The sequence below is a fragment of the Lagopus muta genome, chromosome 2 (assembly GCF_023343835.1).
Source record: "Lagopus muta isolate bLagMut1 chromosome 2, bLagMut1 primary, whole genome shotgun sequence".
NCBI lineage: Eukaryota > Metazoa > Chordata > Aves > Galliformes > Phasianidae > Lagopus > Lagopus muta.
The window spans coordinates 38,394,790-38,414,155 of record NC_064434.1 but is presented as its reverse complement, the minus strand read 5'-3'; the positions used below and the strand labels follow the sequence as shown (position 1 = coordinate 38,414,155).

Below are 19,366 nucleotides of genomic sequence, written 5' to 3'. Positions count from 1 at the left end.
AGCGTTACTCACCGCGACGGGTTAGTTTTGGAGACTTTCTTCCCCTCCCCCTGCACAGTAAGGGAGAATGGAGAGTAGTTAAATTTGAACTTCCCTGCTTTTGTTAGCGTGAGTCACCACCTTAACATTATCTCAACTGTAGACTTTTATCTGTGAATATCTAAGCCCTGTCTTGTGGAAAACTAATTACTGAGCCACTGAGAGGCTTCATAATGTCCTGCATTTAAGTCCTGAACATCATACATAATGCATAGGAAGCAGTCTCTGCACTCTGATTACAGAACACTGTCATTAAGAGAGCAAATTAAAGATGTGAATAATTCACTGGCTGAGCTTATTGTCAGTGCTGCATTGTGAAATTAGAATTTCTAATAAGTACTGCAATTTTTTTAACCCAATTAACACAGAGAACATCTTGAGTCTGATTAGTACAATAAAAATTATTACCTTATTCTTTTGCTTCACAACAGCCAAATTAAATACTGTACTTAATTATGCAGCATTCATCGCTTCTGTGCTAGAAATAATAACAAAAAAAAAATCTCACTGTTGCTTTAATAAGACTTCCAACATTTAGAATGCAACTGAAAAACAGAGCACGCAAATCTCTAAGCACAATTTATATTGCAAAGTTACTATCTTTTTAAAAAGACTTTGCAAATATCACCAGTCGACCATGATGTCATTGCTGATGTCTTCTTTGGAAACGAAAACGTATTAAAAATAATCCCATAAAATGATGCTCCTGAACAAGCTCCGATTATACATTGTGAATTAACTTTCTCCAGGTTGATGTGAAGATGGGGGGTGGGGGGGGAAACAAAAACAAAAACAACAAAAAAAACAAACAAACAAAAAAAGCACCCCTTACCGACTAGAAACCAAATACACAAATATATAAACATCCATACATACACTGTTTCAAAAAAAGATGCTAAAAACATACAATGAAAAAACAATAGCTGGATCAGCTCTCTTACCTCAGTTCCCTTTTGGCACGGGATAGATCACATCCTTTCATCCTAGAAAGGAGAAAAGTCCAGTTCAACATCCAGCATGTTGATTTCTCCACACGGTGCCTGCTGCCATGTTAAGTACAGAAAATGATCACTGAGGATGCAGCTTTTGTCTCCAAATATTTTTATGCATCCTTTTAGTGACCAGGACCCCGGGAACCTTCACACATCTGGCAGCAGACACCACTAGCTGCAGCTGCTGCAATAATATTTTCCTCACCCCTATTTCAATTCCACCTCTTATTTCTTCCCCATCCTGGGGAAGTTTAATCACTGAGCTCAGGTGGGAAAAAAAAAAAAAAAAAAGTGGCATTGTAATCATGAGCTTTTTTTTTTTTTCTCCTAGAGACATGGACTGCAGCAAACAAGCAAACACCTTGCATCTTTGTCTAGTTCTTTTAGCATGTGCATATGAGAAGGAAGGAAAAAAGGGCCTGAAAATTATTCAGACGCGATTCAATAGACATAAAGAGAGACAAAAAGACAGAGAGGCAGAGAAAGAGAGAGAAGGAGGCAGAGAGAGAGGAGAGAGAGGAAATGCTGAGAGGGAGAGGGGGCTGTCAGCGCAGATAAATCTGCATATGGAAATCAGGGTTATCCTGGGTACAGTTTTATTTAACCATGATGTACTGTTTTTTTAATTAGACAGGAATTTAGTGGAGGAAATGAGGGATTCTTACACACACAAGAGCAAACGAAGCATTTTTAAGGGCAGGAGTTTCCACAGCAAGCTGCAGCACTCACAGCAAAACTTTTTATAGCAACTTTCTGGTTAGAAACAAAAGTTTCATGCACTGCTGAAAATTTATATACACACATACACAAAAGCACAACTGGAAGGGCAGTTTAAAATGAAATGGAATCAAGACAATCCAAAGTAGTTCAATCATCAAAGACCCAGAAGCCACCAAGTCCACGACACTACTTAGTCTCTGACACACGACACAGTATTTTAAACTAAGTTTATGCTAGGCACAGCTTTAGAACTTTCCCCCGGCCCCTGCGCTGCGGTGACTGTCACAGCCAATGAGGACTTGTGAGGCAATGAGACCAGCCAATGCCCTGCTTGGATTCCCCATACACTACAGACTAAATCCTGTGACTGGGAAGAGCGGGGTGCCCACAGCTGTGAGCAGCACCTGACCAACTAGAGAAGGAAGGACAGAGGCATGAGGAAGACTTCTTGCCTGGGATGGTTGAGGTGGCAGAAACGGAAAATGAGGTTCTGGCACAGGATAGCCCAGGATAAGCTAGACTCGAGGAAACCAGTAAAAGATAGCAGATAGTGGAAAAAAAAAAAAAAAACAACAGGGAGATTTGGGCAGCAGTGTGCTTTAGGGGCTTACTAGAAGTTGAGACATGTCCAGAATCAATTGGTGGTGGCTGCCCAGGCTGGGTATGCCTAGCAAAGCATTAACAGTAGTAGACTTTTGGGATGGGAACTGTGAGAGCGCAACCAACAGCAGCAGGGCTGTGGTACGGGGCTGCTACGAAACTCCAAGGAAGCAGATGAGCAAGAAGCATATTAGCACTATAATGGGCTCAGGCGTCAACGGGAAGCACAGGGAAGGCATGGTGCAGCATTGAGCAAGAGGAGAAAAGGCACAGGGAAACAAGGGGCAGAACCGGGAGCAGCCAGAAGGGAGCAGTGCACGGCGAGGCTCGAGTGCTGCGCCAAGGACAGTACGCACACGCAAACGGCGGACTCTACGTGCAGCCAGCGGGAACAGGACCGGCCAACCGCCGCCAGGAGCCGCCTCACGGGCGGTACTTCACCCGGGGCGGGACAGGAGGCGGGCGGGAGAAGGCAGGCGCAAGCTGACGGGCGGGCGGCTGTCCGGACAGAGGAGAGCCGGGCAGCGGGGCGGGAGGAGAAAGAGGAGGAGCGGCCGGCGGCCAATCGGCAGCGTGGCGCCTGCGCAGTGCTGAGCTAGTGGCGGCGCGCGGGACGCACGGAAAAGTGCTCCGGCGCGGAGGTGGAAGGGTGGCGGCGGCGGGCTCCGGTGGACTCCGGTGGTCCGCAGGTACCGGGTGGCGCGGCGCGGCTGTTCTGCTTTTGCCTTCCCGCTCTGCTTTATCGTGACTGGCGCAGCTGTCGCCTCACCCTGCACGGTCTTGTCGTGGGCCTTGGTGGGAAGGCCTGTTGGCAGGCGCGGCGGGAACTCGCAGTTGCGGGGAGGGAAGGAGGCTGAGCGCAGGGCGTGGGGCAGTTCGGATGCCTTGAATCGTTGAGTTAAAGCAACAGCGAGTGTTGCTGTGCCTTATTTAATGAAGATGATGCAGAGCGTTCCCTTCAGCTGTGTGCTTCTGCCGTGTTGTGCTGTCACACTTATGCACCTGCATTAAACCGAGTTGCTGAAGGCATCCTGTCAATTATTAGTTTTCTTAATTATATTGTTTGCTTATAGTTATTGTAGAACTCAGTGGCACCTGTTGCCCAGTTCTACTGTTTCAGCTGTTTCTCATATAAAACGTTAGTTCTTGAGGGTTAAGTGTGCAGTGAACTTTTTTAGGATGTGATCTTTGTTCTCAGGAATCCTGAAAAGAAATAAAAGCAAAAGGAGAAGTCAGAACTTTTATGAAAACTCAAATTAAGCTGTACCAGAATCAGCCCTACAGTGATCTTATAAACTTTTAGTATTTCAGCATATCAGGGTTCCATAATTATCACTTGACATATACTTAGTGCTTCTCAGAAAGAACTTGAGCTGTAGTATTGCTTTATATCATGACCAACTGGGAGCTTGTAATACAGGATGTGTTTTCATAGAGTGGCCTGTGTTGGAGGAGACCTTATAGGTTGTGTAGTTCCACCCACCTTCCTGCCATGGGCAGGAGTTTCATACTGCAGTTACTCTGGTCACAGAACAACTTGCATTTCATTTCTGCCATTTCTTTTACCCTAGTGCTAATGGAACTTTGTGACAAGTCAGTTTAGATTGGATATAAGAAAAATGGTTTTTACAATAAAGGTGGTGAGACGCTAGAACAGGTTGCCTAGAGAGGTTGTGGAAGCCCTGTCCTTGGAGGTGTTCAAAGTCAGGTTGGACAAGGCTCTGGGAACCCTGATCTACCTGCAGATGTTCATTGCAGGGGATTTGGACTAGATGACCAAGAAGGGTCCCTTCCAACTCAAATTACTATACGTCTCTGTAACAGTTTAAACTGAAACTGAACAAAATGAATGTACTTTTTTGTAGGATTAGCTTTTTGATTATGTAACTTGCTGAACCTGTTTTGATTCTGGAAAATGAAGTTGTACAAAACAACAGAATTATGTGGCAGGGAATGGGACAACCATTTCCTTTTTGGTGGTGTCTCTCACCTTGGGGTTGCAGTTAGGTTGATATTGTCCTCATTTGAGCTGGTGGGTTACGAAGAGCTGTAACAATGAAGAAGTTATTTGAAGGAATGCTGAAGTTTTTCATTTTAATTGTTAATTATCTGTTTATTTTCTGGATTAGATGGAAACAGTAGACGATGACTTTATGGATTCCTTCACACCTCCACTTCTCAGTGACAGCCTGCAGATGGCAATGGAGGTGGAGAATGAGAAGTCAAATCCTCCTTGTTTTTCCTGCATTTTTGACAACCAAAATGGAGGGAGAAGCTTCTCTGCAGAGTCTTACTTAGCAAGTGGGTCTCTTAAGAGGTATGTTGGTGCTTTTTTTTTTTTTAAGAGTTTCAAATATATCTTTTTAAGATGTTCTTTCCGCTATTGTTTTGTACTTCTAAATGCTGACAACATTTCCAAATGAGTTTATTCTTGAGCTTTTATCATCTTTGTGGTCTACCAGACAAGGGAGGACAATTCTGATGATATTCTTCTTTGATCAGAGTTCTGGGTCCAGCTTCTAGCTCTGTGAACTGATTTGAAGATATAGTAAAGGACCCTACACAGACTTGTCTTCAAGAGTTTTAACAAGACGCTTCAAAATTGGTTTGGGTAACAGCATCTGAGACCCCTTAAATTCTGGGGAAATGTGCAGCATTGCTTTTTCCAACTTTATGCTCTCCTGGATGCTGTCCTTCTTGTTCTCCTTGTGACAGAAACAAATCTGCTCTGCCCAACTTTCCAGAGCCTCTGATAGGGTCCTCTACAGCTTTAATTTCATCTTTCTCAGACCTCTACCTTCTTCTGGATTTAGGAATCTTCTGGATCTAAGGTTCAGAAGCCATGTGCGTAATATGTTTTGGTTCTTTTTTTTTTATGTGACATTCTATAACATTGCTTTAGTTAATACTTTCTCTCTCTTTGTGATCCACCTTTAGTTTTCAGTTGTATACTGATCCTGCAGGGATTGGTTTGCTTTTCATGCAAACATAATTTTTCTTTCCTACTTTGTATATACATTTGGACCAACTTGCTTTTGTTTTTTACTTTTTTTTTTTAACCTTCTGCAAGCTTTTCTGTAAATTCTTAAACAGGATTAAACCCCCAATCCCTACTTTATTACTCTTATTTTTAGCGCATCAGAGTATGTTCATTCACGTTTATGTCAAGTACGTGGATGTGTGAACCTGTGTCTTTGTGAATGTATCAGTAGTAGATTCCATGATGACAAAGAATGCATTCCATGACAGAAACAGTTTCTTATGAAAACACACTCAGGGGCTTGTACAGCTTCACCAAGTCACTGTGGTTATGATAATTCTGTTCTGTCTTTTATTCACCTCGTCTTCTACAATCAGTTGGATTGTAAACTACTGAAAAAGCTTACATATGAGAGACTCCTCTGTCTTCATTACCTAGATCAGGACTAACTTGATTTAATTACTCCAGGCTTCAAAACAGAACAATGTTTAGACAGTTACCAAGTGAGCTACAGATGTTGTGGGAGACTGACTCAATTATTCAACAGATGCTCTTTTTGTCTGTGATTGGGAACTGTACTGGGAATAGGGCATAGTTCAAGCACGAAATAAATTTGGTTATAATGTAATGAGAACCAAGTGTTTGCCCAGAATACTTATTTTGTTTTTAAAATAGAAATATTTCTTAAATCTTATTGAATACTGTTGAATTATTTTACTGAAGTTGAGGAAAAATTCTGAAGTAGTTTTTTAAATCTCTGTTGGCTTTATTGAACAATTTGCTGTAGCTTTTAAGCAGTCTTGAAGTGCACTAGTGAAATATTTTTATATTTACACAATTGGTCTACTGAGAACATATTTCAGGAAAAATGTATACCCTGTAGCTGGTTATTAGTCCTGAGACAGATTTGAAGCATAAGCTTACAGTGCTGTGTTATCTGATGTCCTGGCATTTTTTGTTAAGCACAGTTTGTATGTTATGCCTCAGGTTGGCCCCCTGTAATGTGTTAATTTTCTTTTTTCTCTAAAATGGTCTAACTACAGAGCACAGTACATGGTTTGTACAGTGTTGAAACTAAAACTTGTCATATTTTATATACTATATTGCTAAAAAGGTGTAATGGTCTCTTCAGAGTACTGCTACACCTTCCTGTCTATAGTATAGATATTGTTATTACATTTATCAAAATCAGTGCTTTACATTTATGTATGTTATTACTGAGGAATACTGGATCTGTCTTACAGGGTTTTGCTGAGACTGGATCCTTCTCCAAATGACTATGAAGAAGATGCAGTAGAAATGTTTGGCTTTCAGTGGGTTACTGAAACTGCATTAGTTGAGTCCTGTGGACTTCTCTTTGGATTACTTAGGTATGCTGTTAGTGTATTTTATGATTATTCCAATTCTATAATTATAGCGATTGATTCTAACAATGAAACAAACTTCAAGTTTCTGATAGTAAAATCATAATATACTGTGGGCCATGTGATGCATCTAGAATCAGCTTTTAGTCTTCCTTGTATGAAAATTTCATAGAATCATAGTGGTACGTGATGAATAAGACATAGATGGAGTTATGGAAGATGTAAATTTTGTGTCAGGTAATTGTAGTATTATATGACTTTTATTAATAAGTTTCTAAGCATCGTGGAGCACATCTTAGCCATCACCAGGTAAAGACTGATAGATATGTATTTCAATGGTGTTATGGTCTATTTAGAAGAGTCTAGCTTAGCAGTTGACAACCCAGCCTCTGTGACAAGGGAGTTAGAACTAGGTGATCTTTAAGGTTCCTTGAACCCAAGCCTTACTATGGTTCAACTGTATACGAGTAAACTGTGTAAGCTTTCCTTGAATAAGATTGTACTACCCATATAATTAATGTTATCTTTTGAAGATTTGAAGTCCTTTTTTAGTGCTAAAGAAAAAGTGGGTGTTACGAGTTAAATACTGTAAATACTCCATGCAGCGCTTTCTTCAGTTGTTAGGATTAGAGTAGCTTCAGCAATCTCTTCAGATACAATTACTCAGTGTTCCATTAATTCAGTGTAGGTGTTTAGTCAGTGCAAATACACAGATTACCAATAATCATCTTTGCCTACTGATAATCCTCAGGATATACAGCACACAGAGAGGATGGATGGAAGAGGCTTTTCCACAATTCTGCAAATGTGTGATATATTTCACCATTCCCTTAATTGCAGTAGATTCTTCCATCCCTTTAGAGTATGGCCAAGAGCATCATGTGAAATGTCATTAATGAAATCTGGCTACTGAAACATGATGGCGTAGATGACAGGAGGTGTATTAATTAGCTTTGCTCATTTGGCACAAGATTCTTCTTCACTGTGGTTTAAAAAATGTCATAAGGAAGCAGCTAGCATAACTTAGTTATAAGTAACGCCATATCCTGGTTAGCGTCCAGTCTGATCTGTGCAGTTAACTGTTGACTTAACATCACTTTGCAGTGAGACAGCGATGTTAATCTCTTGAATGAAATAATTTTTTCTTTGTAATATAAACCCCTTTGTAGTTACCTTTGAATTGTAATAGAGATTAATGTTAAAAAAAAGCCAATAAAATACATTATGCCTTAATTTATTCAACCTGTTCATGTTTTAAAAGGTACTGAGCTGGTAGCAGTAATGGATTTCAGCTAACTCTTTGCTATAAGAATTTAGTTGCTAAGCTGTCTTTTGATGTGACAAGTCTCTCTGTAAAGATCTTACATCTTTCAGTTGATTTTTTTTTTTTTTTTTTTTCTTTTTTTTTTTTTTTTCCCCAGTTATGAAATGGTATGCTTTCATTTATAGACCATCTGACAACTGAAAGTAGGAAAGCTCTGTTTTCCAGTGTAGTGATCATATATAGGAGATACAAGTTGTGCTGGTTCTTTGGTTCTTGAAAACAAGGCGGCTAGGAATAGTTCAACAGTGCAGATAATGTCAATGTTAAAATCCACACCAGTGACAATTCAGTAATTTTTTCTTAACTGTCCGCAATATTGAAGATTGCTACTTAACGTTTTTATAGAATTAATACATCATTATGTAACAGAGCATAACTACAAGTTAAAAACAATAGTTGTGTAGTAAGAAGAATTCCTACCTGTGATTTTTTTTTTTTTTCCACATGACTGAAGATGCGAGTCACAAGATTAACAGCTAATAAGCACCAATCTTGGAGATACAAATGCAAAGTAGAATTAGAATTTCTTACTTAGGTTGTGACATCTTTGTTGTGCTTGCCATGCTCCATTTGTGATTCTACTTTATGAACTGACTGTATTCCTTCGCTCAACTTAGTAGAGTTGTTTTGTTTTTTTTTCTATTGACTTCCTTCTTACTGTTTTTAACCTTCAGTCTCCAAAGCCCTTTCTTAAAGTCCTCCAGCTTTAGACTTCTTTTCTACATGGTTGAAGTAACTGAAAAATTCACACAGAAATTCAGCTTTGATTCTTTCACCCATTTAGGTATTTTTTGTTTTATGTCTTAGGTTGTTTTATACAAGCAAGGAAGAACTAAGGGAGGTAATTTTTATGTGTGATAGCTGTTAATATGCAGGTTACAACCCAAATATTTGGATCCTTGTGGGCAGTTCCTAACATTTCCGTACAGTTTAGTTCTCAAGGATGTTTGATCTGTGTTGGGTTCAGTTCTACTATTCTTGAATCTCTCAGTAGTTGCAGCTATGACTGTGTAAGAAAAGGGGTCAGACAGCTCCTTTCTTGATTTATGCAACATTTTCTTTTGCAGTCTATCTTATGCTTTTGTGCTTTTTGTGTATTGGGTTTAGTACTGTGTTATCTCTCTGGAGACAGTACTTGAAGACCACTTGAAAATAACAGTTGCTGTGGAATATGATGGAGTACTTACCTTACTACTTACCTACCTTTTTTTATTTTCATTTGCTGCAGTATTTAGTAGTGACTTCTTTAAAAATACATTCTTTCCAGCCTCCAAAACTGAATTGAGTTTTTAATTTTTCTAGACATGCTCTTACTCTGCTGTAAGTGTGACTGTTAATCCTTTGTGGTTGAGTTAAACAGTAGACCACTTTGGGAAGGAAGAAGGAAAAACTGCTTGCAGAATTTCATAGTGCTTGTGCACATGTTAATTAACTTTGTACATAGAATGTTTGTCACTGGGCCTGACTTTCCAGTTTATCCTGTGATCAAATATAAAGCTGAATGATATTTACAGGGAATGGCTTTAGGATTTTTGTTTGTGTTTTTTTGTTTCCTTTTCCCTGTTATTTGGCTAGTTTTTATTTGTTGTTACTGTATGTAATGGTTTTAAAAAGAAGAAAAAACTGTCCATTGCCATAAATGTGTGTGTAGTCTTCCACTAATACCAACTCCCAGGTTACATTTGTATAAGTTTTTCAGAAATACAAAGAAAGGAATACTTTGCTGTTCTATTTAAAACCTTGCTAAAATGTAGTCAAATAATTTCAAACTATATAAATATTGTAAACCATTATCTCCTTTTTAATTAGGCAACAAATATGCAATCTGGAGGACCTAATAGAAATGAATTCTTCTGACTTTGGTAAGTTGAACACATTTTGTTTGAAGCAGGGGTAAATATCTGACTGCCTTCTCATTATAGAACTGTGTTATCACATTTGTGTTTCAATTCTTTGCTGAGGGCTCACAGTGTGCCACAGAGCAACACATAACCAGCATAAATTGCAGTAAGTGTACAAGTGTAGTCAACCAAGCGATATATGGTGGTGTGAAAATGGATACTTGACATAGCAATGTGGAAATGGTGTGAGTCATTTGGAACCAGGTCTGCCTGTTCAGGAATGTCAATCTTGACCTCACTGTTGCAGTGGAGAATTTTGTATTAATTTGACTTGAACTAAGATGTCAATCCTATGTTAGGATTTAGCAAAACTGTTAGCACATTTAATCGGAAATTGAAACTTGCATCAAAAAAATACTAGTTACTCCTTTAGTTATAAAGGTAGTGGTTTGAGACTGTTTCCAGTGTTCTTTTGGCTTACATTTTAAAAAGTTAGTACATTTTAAGAGCTTATTATAGAGTAATTCACAGATGTTTAGAGTTATTTACAAATTTATCTTGGCACTTGGATTGATGAAGTGGGATCGCTACAAAACACTTTGTTTGAATTAAATACGAAGGCATGAGTTGCAGCATGTTTTGGAAGGATTATTGCAGCCTTGGGCTTATTTATAAGTTTGAAGGCTGAATTATTTAGGAAGTTGAGAAGTTCAGTAATTGCTTAGAAATGCACTGTCTGCAGTATCTTCTCAGTACAGATGCTGAGAATATCAAGGTGATTGTATTTCACTGGACAGTGCAAAATGTGGCAGAGTTTTTGCCATGCTTATTCTCTAGTACTTTACACTTTTCACTGGAGCCTGCTCAAACCCATTTACTGTTTCCACTTCTTATGCTCCTACCAATGATCACCTCATCCTTAATCAGGCACAATGTTGCAAGCTGATTGAACACTAGGCATTAGTGTATATGTATTTAAATGACTGCATTTAACTTAGCATGCACTACGTTTTATTTTTCTCTTAGCAGAAATCTACAAAAAGAGATGTGGGGAAAAAGGGAGAGAAGGAAGGCAAAGTGTGAGGCAGCCACAGTAACTAGATAAAAGTATACTGAGCTGCAAGTGAAATGAAGGATACGTGATAGTGAATGAAAGACCATTAGCTTTGCGAATCTTGGGGCACTGTTCATTGATGGGTTGCTTCCCAGGAAGAGAAGTTGGAAAGTTAGTTTCTAAAAAAGTTCATCTGCTTATGAGTTTCCCCAAGAGAAAAATAACACTGCTGAATTGCTTGACACATTTTTAGAAGGTCTTTTGGAAGCAGATATGGAGTAGGGCTGTAAGGCTGAGTAATTTCTTCTTGCATTAATTGCTTATCTCTGCCACCTATCCTGAGGGATTGTATGTGAATTTTTTTTTTTTTTTTTTTTTTTTTCCCTTTACATTTGGGGTATGCGCCTGTGATAATATGAAAAAGAATGGATCACTCTGACAAGATTGCATTTGGCAAGATGGTGTTTGAAAGTGGCTGTTTGTTACCAGACAATTACCAATTTTACTTCAGAAAAGAGTGGTGTTTCAGTGGTCTAGTTTCATTATCGTAGAGAATGTATGATATCTGTGTTGCAGTGTGAGCACATCTGCTTTAAGCTATTGATCTCTTTTACTTTAGGTCAAGCTGCCAGCTTGCATTCAGAAGCAGAGAACATCAGACGTCTATGTACAGACTTCTTGCACTATGTGAAAGTTTTCATCTTCAGGTGAGACTTGTGCACTATTTACGTATTTACTAAGCTTTGTGTAAATGTTCCTTATCCATATTCTCATTGTATTTCTGTGTGTTTGCTCAGGTATCTAGAGCCCCCTAAAATGGAAAGTGATGGAGTACTCCACCCGTATGAGGAACTAGAAGCACAGTTCCCATCAGTGTTGGTGGAAGAGCTTCATTCTTTGACCCAGCACATTGGTCACCTTTGTGAGCTCCCTAGTAGTGTCCTGGCAGCATTTACCATTCAACATCAAGCAAAGGTTGGTGGCTTTTATAGTTGTAAATTTATTTTCTAAGAGTATGCATTCAGTTTGATAATCTTGTCTCAATAGGAAGTAATTTTTTTTTTTTTTTCAGAACGTTATTGAAATTGATTTTTATTTTCTTCATTTCTCACGTTATAAGCTCAGTGCCATTCTGTCTTAAATGCAACATGCAGAATTCACTAAAAACTATTACAAGTAAATAAATATGTGTATTTGTATTCACAGATCCTTCCACCATCATGGCACTTACTACATCTCCATTTGGATATCCATTGGCTAGTGCTAGAAATTCTTCATGTACTAAGTGAAAAAATGATGAGTAAGTATGCGGGTTTTGTTTTTTTTTTAAAACTTGTATATATTGTTATTTTTATTTCTTGTCTTAATTCATCCAGAATAATTTATTACTTTCAGTAGCTTTTGAGCACAGCTATATTTAATCGTCTAAATTGAAATTTGGTGAAGGCAGTGTTTCCTTTTCAAATCTTATGAGACTTTGGTCTCTGCATCTTTATTTCATTGTGCAACGAGTCTATGTGGTTAAACTTTCCTTCATATAGCTCAAATGGAACAAAACAGTATTTTGAGTTGTTATTTTTTATCACAATTTATACAGTTTGTTTTCAACTATTGCTTGCTGTGTACTAAATACTTACTGTCAAGACATTTTTTGACATTGCAAATAAAAATACACTTTGCAGAGATTCACAATGTATAACAAGGAACAGTAAACAAATGTATGAAATGTTTCAACCGATGGGCAAGGACAAAGAATCTAGAGCAGGGGATCCGTGTTGCTAATCATATGTTACACTAAGATGATACTGTGCAAAGGAAGAGGCCTTTAGAGGTCTTTGTTTAAAAACAAAACCAACCAACATAAAAATAATAATTTTAATTTTAAAAGGGGAAAAAGATTGGTAAGATATTCATAGAAACTAAATTTAGAGAGAAACGTCATAGAATGCAGTCATAGAACATTCAGGTGGCTGAAGAAGAATTATTAAAATACAGGATGTTACGATTTTCTTTGTGAAAATTGTATGCATTAGAGATCATTTCCATGCTAGCAAAATGACGTAAATGTTTGTTCTCCTATGGACAGTCAACAAAAACTTTCTCATGATATAAATTATCTAAAAGTTCCATATAAGCATTGCAGTAGGTGGGGTAACACTAAGGTCTAGAGTCAGTGCACTGCGCGTTTGGGCGAAGTAATGATATTCAAAACTGAATGCTTAGATGAACTTTTTTCTGCTTTGAGTACAGTCACAACGTGGCTTTCCTGCATCTTTGTCATTTCTCCATGCCTGTATTTCTGGATAATGCATGGATTGGCTATTCTATAAACTTGAGAATTTATTTCATGACTGATTGGGATAATGTTATTTTTCCTTTTCTGGGGGGCTTTTGGAGAAGTGATGAGCAGATTGCTGCAGGCCATGTCTCTTCCAGAATTCTATATTTAATTCTAGGTAAAGTTCAGAGTAATTATATAGTAATTAATTTCTGTAACAGAAAGCTCATGCTTTTTTACAACAAAATTCACTAGTCAAGACACGTCTGCATGTATTATTCTGTCTTGTATTCTATGTACCTTGCTGAATTCTTTAGGTTCTCATTTTGTTCTGTAAAGTGTGCTGAATGGAAACTTTGCACCAAAGGCAACGTATTGGATGCAGAGTTTTACCCTGCATTTCTAAGAATAAACTACAGATTCATTCTACGTATCTTCTGTTCCACTGATGTCAAGGGAACTGTACTCTTGGAATGCTTTTAAGATAAGATCTAACTACCTCTTAACTTTACCGTTTTATCTCTGTTAATGTCTACAAATGTTCAAGTTGGAATATGATCATGTTAGCTTCTTACATCAAAACATCCTAAAGAAAGTGTTAGACCTCTCTAAAACTATTTGTCAGCAACTTGTGTATCTGCAAAACATGTCATGATTTCAGAACATGCACACTGGCATGTAGCAAAGGGAAACCTGCAGGTAAATAAAACCTAATTTCCCTGAGAAGCTGTGCCAATAAAGGGCTGCAAATGCCAAACCTTTTGACTATCAACTGCAATAATTTTAGACTTAGAGTGTAATGAAGAAATTAGTTTGAATTTATAATGGACAAGCATTTCTAGATGAGTTGGTAATTTAAAAGTACGTACAACTTAGCAAACCAATTCTAAGATATACAGGTTAGGAAACAGAAATCCTTTATAGACTAAATAGAGCTAATTTTCTTTTTTGTTTTGTTTTGTTTTTTGTTTTTTCTTTAGGGCAAGTTGTATATGCTAACCACTTCATAAATCTAACGGGGGAGAACTTAACCAATATCAGTTTATTTGAAACGCACTGTGAAAATCTTGTATCTGATTTAATAAGCTTGTCCATCCAGAAGTACACCAAGGTAACTTATTTCCTTTATATAGAACATGGGCAGTTACATGTTTCCCAACAGATGCATCTGAATTAGATATTGTACCAATGCATAGATGACTTCTTACTGCTAAGTTTTAAATGTTACGTATGGCTTAATATCTCCATGTTTTAAAGAGTGTTATTTGTTAAGAGCTCAAATTGTGTTATATTTATTCATGACCATCTGGCAGATGAATGAGAGAGAAGTATTGAAATGCACTGTGTATGGAGCAGTAGTGAGTGCCACATTTCATAAGTTCAGTGTTTCAGGTTCAATGCCAAACGTGGCACAGTCTAAAAGGTTTAGCACTATAAATGCAAAAAAAAGAAAAAAAATCTTTTCAAACTCTTTCAACAGGAACAAAGAAAAATAGCTGTAATCTTGGCAGTAAGCTAACTGGACACTTACAGAATGTCATACTACAGTTTGTTACAATGCTTCTGTTTCTCGTCTTTCTTTTACAGCTCATTCATGTTTGTCAAGGGAAAACTTGTTCTCTTTCATTCTCCAGTTGCAGTGTTGTTTTTTTTTTCTTTCTTGTTTTGAGGACACGAAGGCTACAAAGTTTCAATAGCATTATCCAGTAAGAGAGCTGTGCAGTCTTGTGTCATTGTGAAGCCTGCTTTAGATCAGCACTTGTGAGATACGAATGCAGGACTGAATTGTATAATTTATGTTTTCATGGTACAAAAATCTGAAAAATGGAGTCCTCCTTATTTCATAATGCTGTTTATGGGGTTGGAGGGAAAATGCCTATAAGTAGCATTTATAAATTGTTCTTATGAACTGTCTCTCTGGAAAGTTCTCTTACCTTTGAAAATTAGTTTTGATTTATTACATTATCAGATAACTACAACCTCTTTCTCCATCAAAAATAATAAATAAATGACTGTAAATTGTAAAGGAAGATTTGAGTAGTATCTGTGGACTATTGTGCTTGATAGTAGCTTGTGAAATGTCAGATATTTAAAATGATAGATTGATCCTATTCCACAGAGCCACATAACAAACAGAGGAGATTGTTATACCTCAGTGTTTTCTTCAGCTCTCCATAGGCTTGGGCTGCATATCTTGAACTAGTTCTATTCAAGATTAATTTCTCAAGTGGAATTTGGACTTGAGCTGGATAACCCTTCTTCTGGTGCCTCCTCTAGCATGCATTTGGTTCTATAATCCAGCAATAAATATAATATTCTTCAAAATTCTGACAGAGCAAACTTGGATAGATATATATAGATATATAGATATATAGATATATATGCAGACTGGGGAACAAGAGGCTGGAGAGCAGCCCAGTGGAAAGGGATCTGGAGGTTCTGGTTGCTGGCAAGTTAAATATGAGTCAGCAGTGTACCTTGGCAGCCAGAGGGGCCACCTGTACCCTGGGTCTGTCAGGCCCTGCTCTGCCACCTGGGTGAGGGAAGGGATTGTTCGGCTCTGCTCTGTGCTTTGCAACCTCACCTTGAGCACTGTGTGCAGGTTTGGGTGCCACAATTGGAAGAAGGACGTAAAACTGTTAGCGTACAAAAGAGGGCTGTAAAGATGGTGAAGGTTCTGGAGGGCAAGATGTAAGAGGGGTGACTGAGGTCTCTTGATTTGTTCAGCCCAGAGCAGAGGAGGCTGAGGGGAGGCCTCAGGGCAGCCTGCAGCTCCTCACAGCAGAAGTGCTGAGGACTACTCTTGTGAGGTGTCAGGATCCAAGGGAATGACATGCAGCAGCGTCAGGGAAGGACAGGTTGGAGGTTAGGGAAAGGCTCTTCACCAGGGGGTGGATGGTGAGTATGAAACAGGCTGCCTGCAGCAGGGGTTATGGCTTTGAGCTGCTGGAGCTCAAGGAGAATCTGGGCTGCTTTTAAACATAACATTTGAATTCTGGGTAGTCCTCTGTGGAACCCAGAATTGATCCTTGTGAGTCCCTTCCAGCTCAGGGTGTTCTGTGAAAACACAGCTGAGACCCATAATAGATGACAGTGTCAGCTCACTAACATACTAATAAGCTTTGAAACAAGTGAAGCTCATAACATTTGTTAGTTTTCTTGAAAGCAGGGACATAAGCACTGATCTTTAATACTCATACTTTCAAATTTGTATCTTGAACTGCTACACCATCAAGCCCATGCTCAGCCCATGGTGCCCTGAGGTACATTAAGCAGAGAAATAATATCCTCGGAAGTCTATTCTATTCTCAGCAGCTCGTCCTTGGTGCCACACCTGTATTGTCCCAGAATAAAACAGTTTGTGATTATAACTATTTCTATCAAGGTACTGAACTTCTGAGAGAAGGTATAGGCGATCCCTGAGCCAAACAGTGTCTCATTTGTACTTTGTCTATCTAATTTCTATACAGTGTCTTGCTTTGTTAGTACTAGTCATACTCTATCCTGGTCAGATATAGCACATCTTGCAGAAGAGATCCTGCTAGCCTGTAGAAAAGCATTAGTAGGTGAAAGTTTCTGCAGTAACTGCAGAATAAATGCTCAATAAGTTGGGTATGTAATATTTCCATAAAATTCCCAAGTGTTAAGAGTGCATCCGCAATAATTTATTTTTGAAGGGATCTTTTCGCTGATGAGTCAACCAGAGCACTTTTGAGGCTGCTTCAGTTTGGGGAATTTAGCAGTTAAATAATGAATTTTTAATAGACTTTAGTGGTCTAGCTGATGTTTATTCTCTAGATAATATTTGCCTAAGATTAATTGAGATTATTGAGGGATTCCCATAATGGATGTTTAGCTAGAAGCATGGAGAGACATAGGCACTGGAAAAACTCTAAGAAGCAACTGTGGAATGTGAGCAATCTAAGCATTTATAATATTTCAGTCTTTGCCTCATGTGGTTCTTAATTTGACACTAGAATCCACTCTGACAATTTTATAGGTTAAACAAGATTCTTTAGAGAGAGAAAAACAAATTGTCACATTTATAAATAAATCTGAATTCTTATTTAGATTTCAGTGTATTTAAAACTATTTTGAAGTACTTTGGAGGTGAATGAAAAATAAAAATTCTGCATACTTACAGAATCTATACAAGTTTGAAACAGAAGTTGGGACTATTGATGATATACTTAGTCTGAATGTGTGGGTTTTAATCATTCATTCTCACTTCTTTAACATCTCTATCATAGTGCTGCTACTGTTGCATTGTGTATTTTGATTTAACTTTCAATTTTCACTGTTAGGTTGCCAAACCTGAAATTAGTTTAAGTGCCAGTGTCACACAAGAACCGTTCTAAATGAATGGATCAAAAAGAGCAAGAGGATATAAAAATTCAATTTCAGCATATCTGATTTAGGTATCTAGGAATGAGTTGGCTGATCATCCTAGGCTCCCTTTTTTTGTCAGGAAAGTATGGCAGCAGTTTCTTCCTCCTGTGGTGAGTTAGATGAGTAAGTCTCTCAAGGTGCCGTGCCCCTTCTTAGAAGGATATGGGCTTGCTAGTCTACTTCGAGTACTGATTGTTAAGCAATAAACTGAGTATAAGCTGATTTGTCCTACTCTTTTCTTACTGTGTTTCTGGCATTTTGTCCCTGCTGAAGGAATTATGCTATTCAAGCAAAGTTTTTCTCACTGTTTTACTACCTCTGAACACAGCTCAGTAGACTCATAAGTCCAAAGACAGAGTAAGTAGAAGTTATGTCTGTGCTATAATTATTTCAAATGCAGTGCTGTTAGGTCTTAAAAATATCAAAGTGTAGAGTGATTTTTTCATGCATTTAGCATTTTCTTTAGCTGTTTTGCTTATTTTGTTTCACAATTCAGGGAATGTAAAACTTATAGATGAATCACAAGAAGAATGCTTTGCATTTGAAATGCATCAGAGTGATTTTTGTTAAATATCGAATAGTAATTAAATAATGTACATGACTTGAAATATGCTGTTTTCTGCATATTAAAAGAATGCCTTTCAGTAAATCTAACAAAAAGCAGATTTTGTGAAATGTTGTGGCAGCATTAACATCTTCGTGCCAACAAAAACATTCTACTAGCATTATGCCTAGTCATTAAGGATTTTTCAGTTAAAAATAACAGCAATAATAGCTATTAAGTCATTTGAAATCTTTTTCTTATTTTTCCAATGATGTTGAGAAAATATAATCATTTTTCTCTTTTTCATACTGTCAGATAATGAATCAGTATTTATTGCAATTTGTTTTCAATTAGGCCTCAGAAACCCTATTTTCATTAGAGTAAATAAATTTGAAAGTGGCTTAGGAGAAACTTAGAAAAAATACAATCTATGAATTATTTAAAATTAGGAAACAGTCATTTATGAATATATATACCACAATATATATTTTGGCTGTTAATGGAATGATATACTTTCTAGTCTGTAACTGTAGCCATGTTATTTAAGTGCAAAAAATAAACAAACCCAAATCAAACCCCACGCCAAAACCAGAGAAAATATGCAACTTCAGAAATTACACCTCTCTGAAAAAACATATTGTGTATTCTCTTACAGGTGAGACCTTCTGAGGCTCTTACTAATCACCATTATCCCTGCAACTGCATTAAGGAATTGTGGGTTCTACTTATTCAGCTGATGGACTTCAGAAATAAAGGATCTCAAACAGAGGTAATAGAAGAATGCTGTTACATATGCATGTGTGTTACAAATGCTGTGCATTTGCCAAATATTCCCAGGCTGCTGCAAATGCTCTAGTTCACATATCTGATGATAAAACTAAGTTTCATTTTTCCTTGAGAACTACATGCTCGGAGTGATGCTTTAGGCCACATTCTTTAATGTGCATCAAGTCTCTAGGTTTTGCAGTATGCTGTTTCATTGCGTCGTAAGGTAGTGGTAAAGAGTTCGTTTTGTGCTAAGGAAAACAAACAAACAAACTGGATGTTGTATAGTAGGACGTAGTGGAAAAGAAAACATCTACCCACTTTTTAAAATTGTTATTTTACAATTTGTGTTATATAACAATTCATTGCCAGGTGCTAGAAAACGTAGATCAGTCAAATCAGTGATCCATCTAGCCTGTGTTTCTGTCTTTGGTACCTATACTTCAACTATCTGTAAAAGAGCAACCTGGATTTTG

At 37.8% G+C, this 19,366-nt stretch overlaps 1 protein-coding gene across 4 annotated transcripts in view; it reads left to right on the top strand.

Moving 5' to 3' along the window:
• Positions 1-2,152: 2,152 nt before the first annotated feature.
• The window catches only part of MMS22L (MMS22 like, DNA repair protein), an 86,556-nt gene continuing 69,342 nt past the window's right edge, over positions 2,153-19,366 (top strand). The window contains exons 1-9 of one of the 4 annotated variants that reach the window (XM_048936331.1): positions 2,153-2,217; positions 4,481-4,668; positions 6,576-6,701; positions 9,829-9,881; positions 11,534-11,621; positions 11,712-11,889; positions 12,121-12,214; positions 14,173-14,303; positions 18,781-18,894. In XM_048936331.1, coding sequence (XP_048792288.1) covers positions 2,209-2,217; positions 4,481-4,668; positions 6,576-6,701; positions 9,829-9,881; positions 11,534-11,621; positions 11,712-11,889; positions 12,121-12,214; positions 14,173-14,303; positions 18,781-18,894 — 981 coding nt within the window. In that variant the 5' untranslated portion in view covers positions 2,153-2,208. Of the gene's footprint in view, positions 2,218-2,290; positions 2,784-2,806; positions 3,041-3,108; positions 3,129-4,480; positions 4,669-6,575; positions 6,702-9,828; positions 9,882-11,533; positions 11,622-11,711; positions 11,890-12,120; positions 12,215-14,172; positions 14,304-18,780; positions 18,895-19,366 lie in introns of those variants that run through there. The other 3 variants (XM_048936333.1, XM_048936332.1, XM_048936334.1) reach the window with 3 other exon arrangements.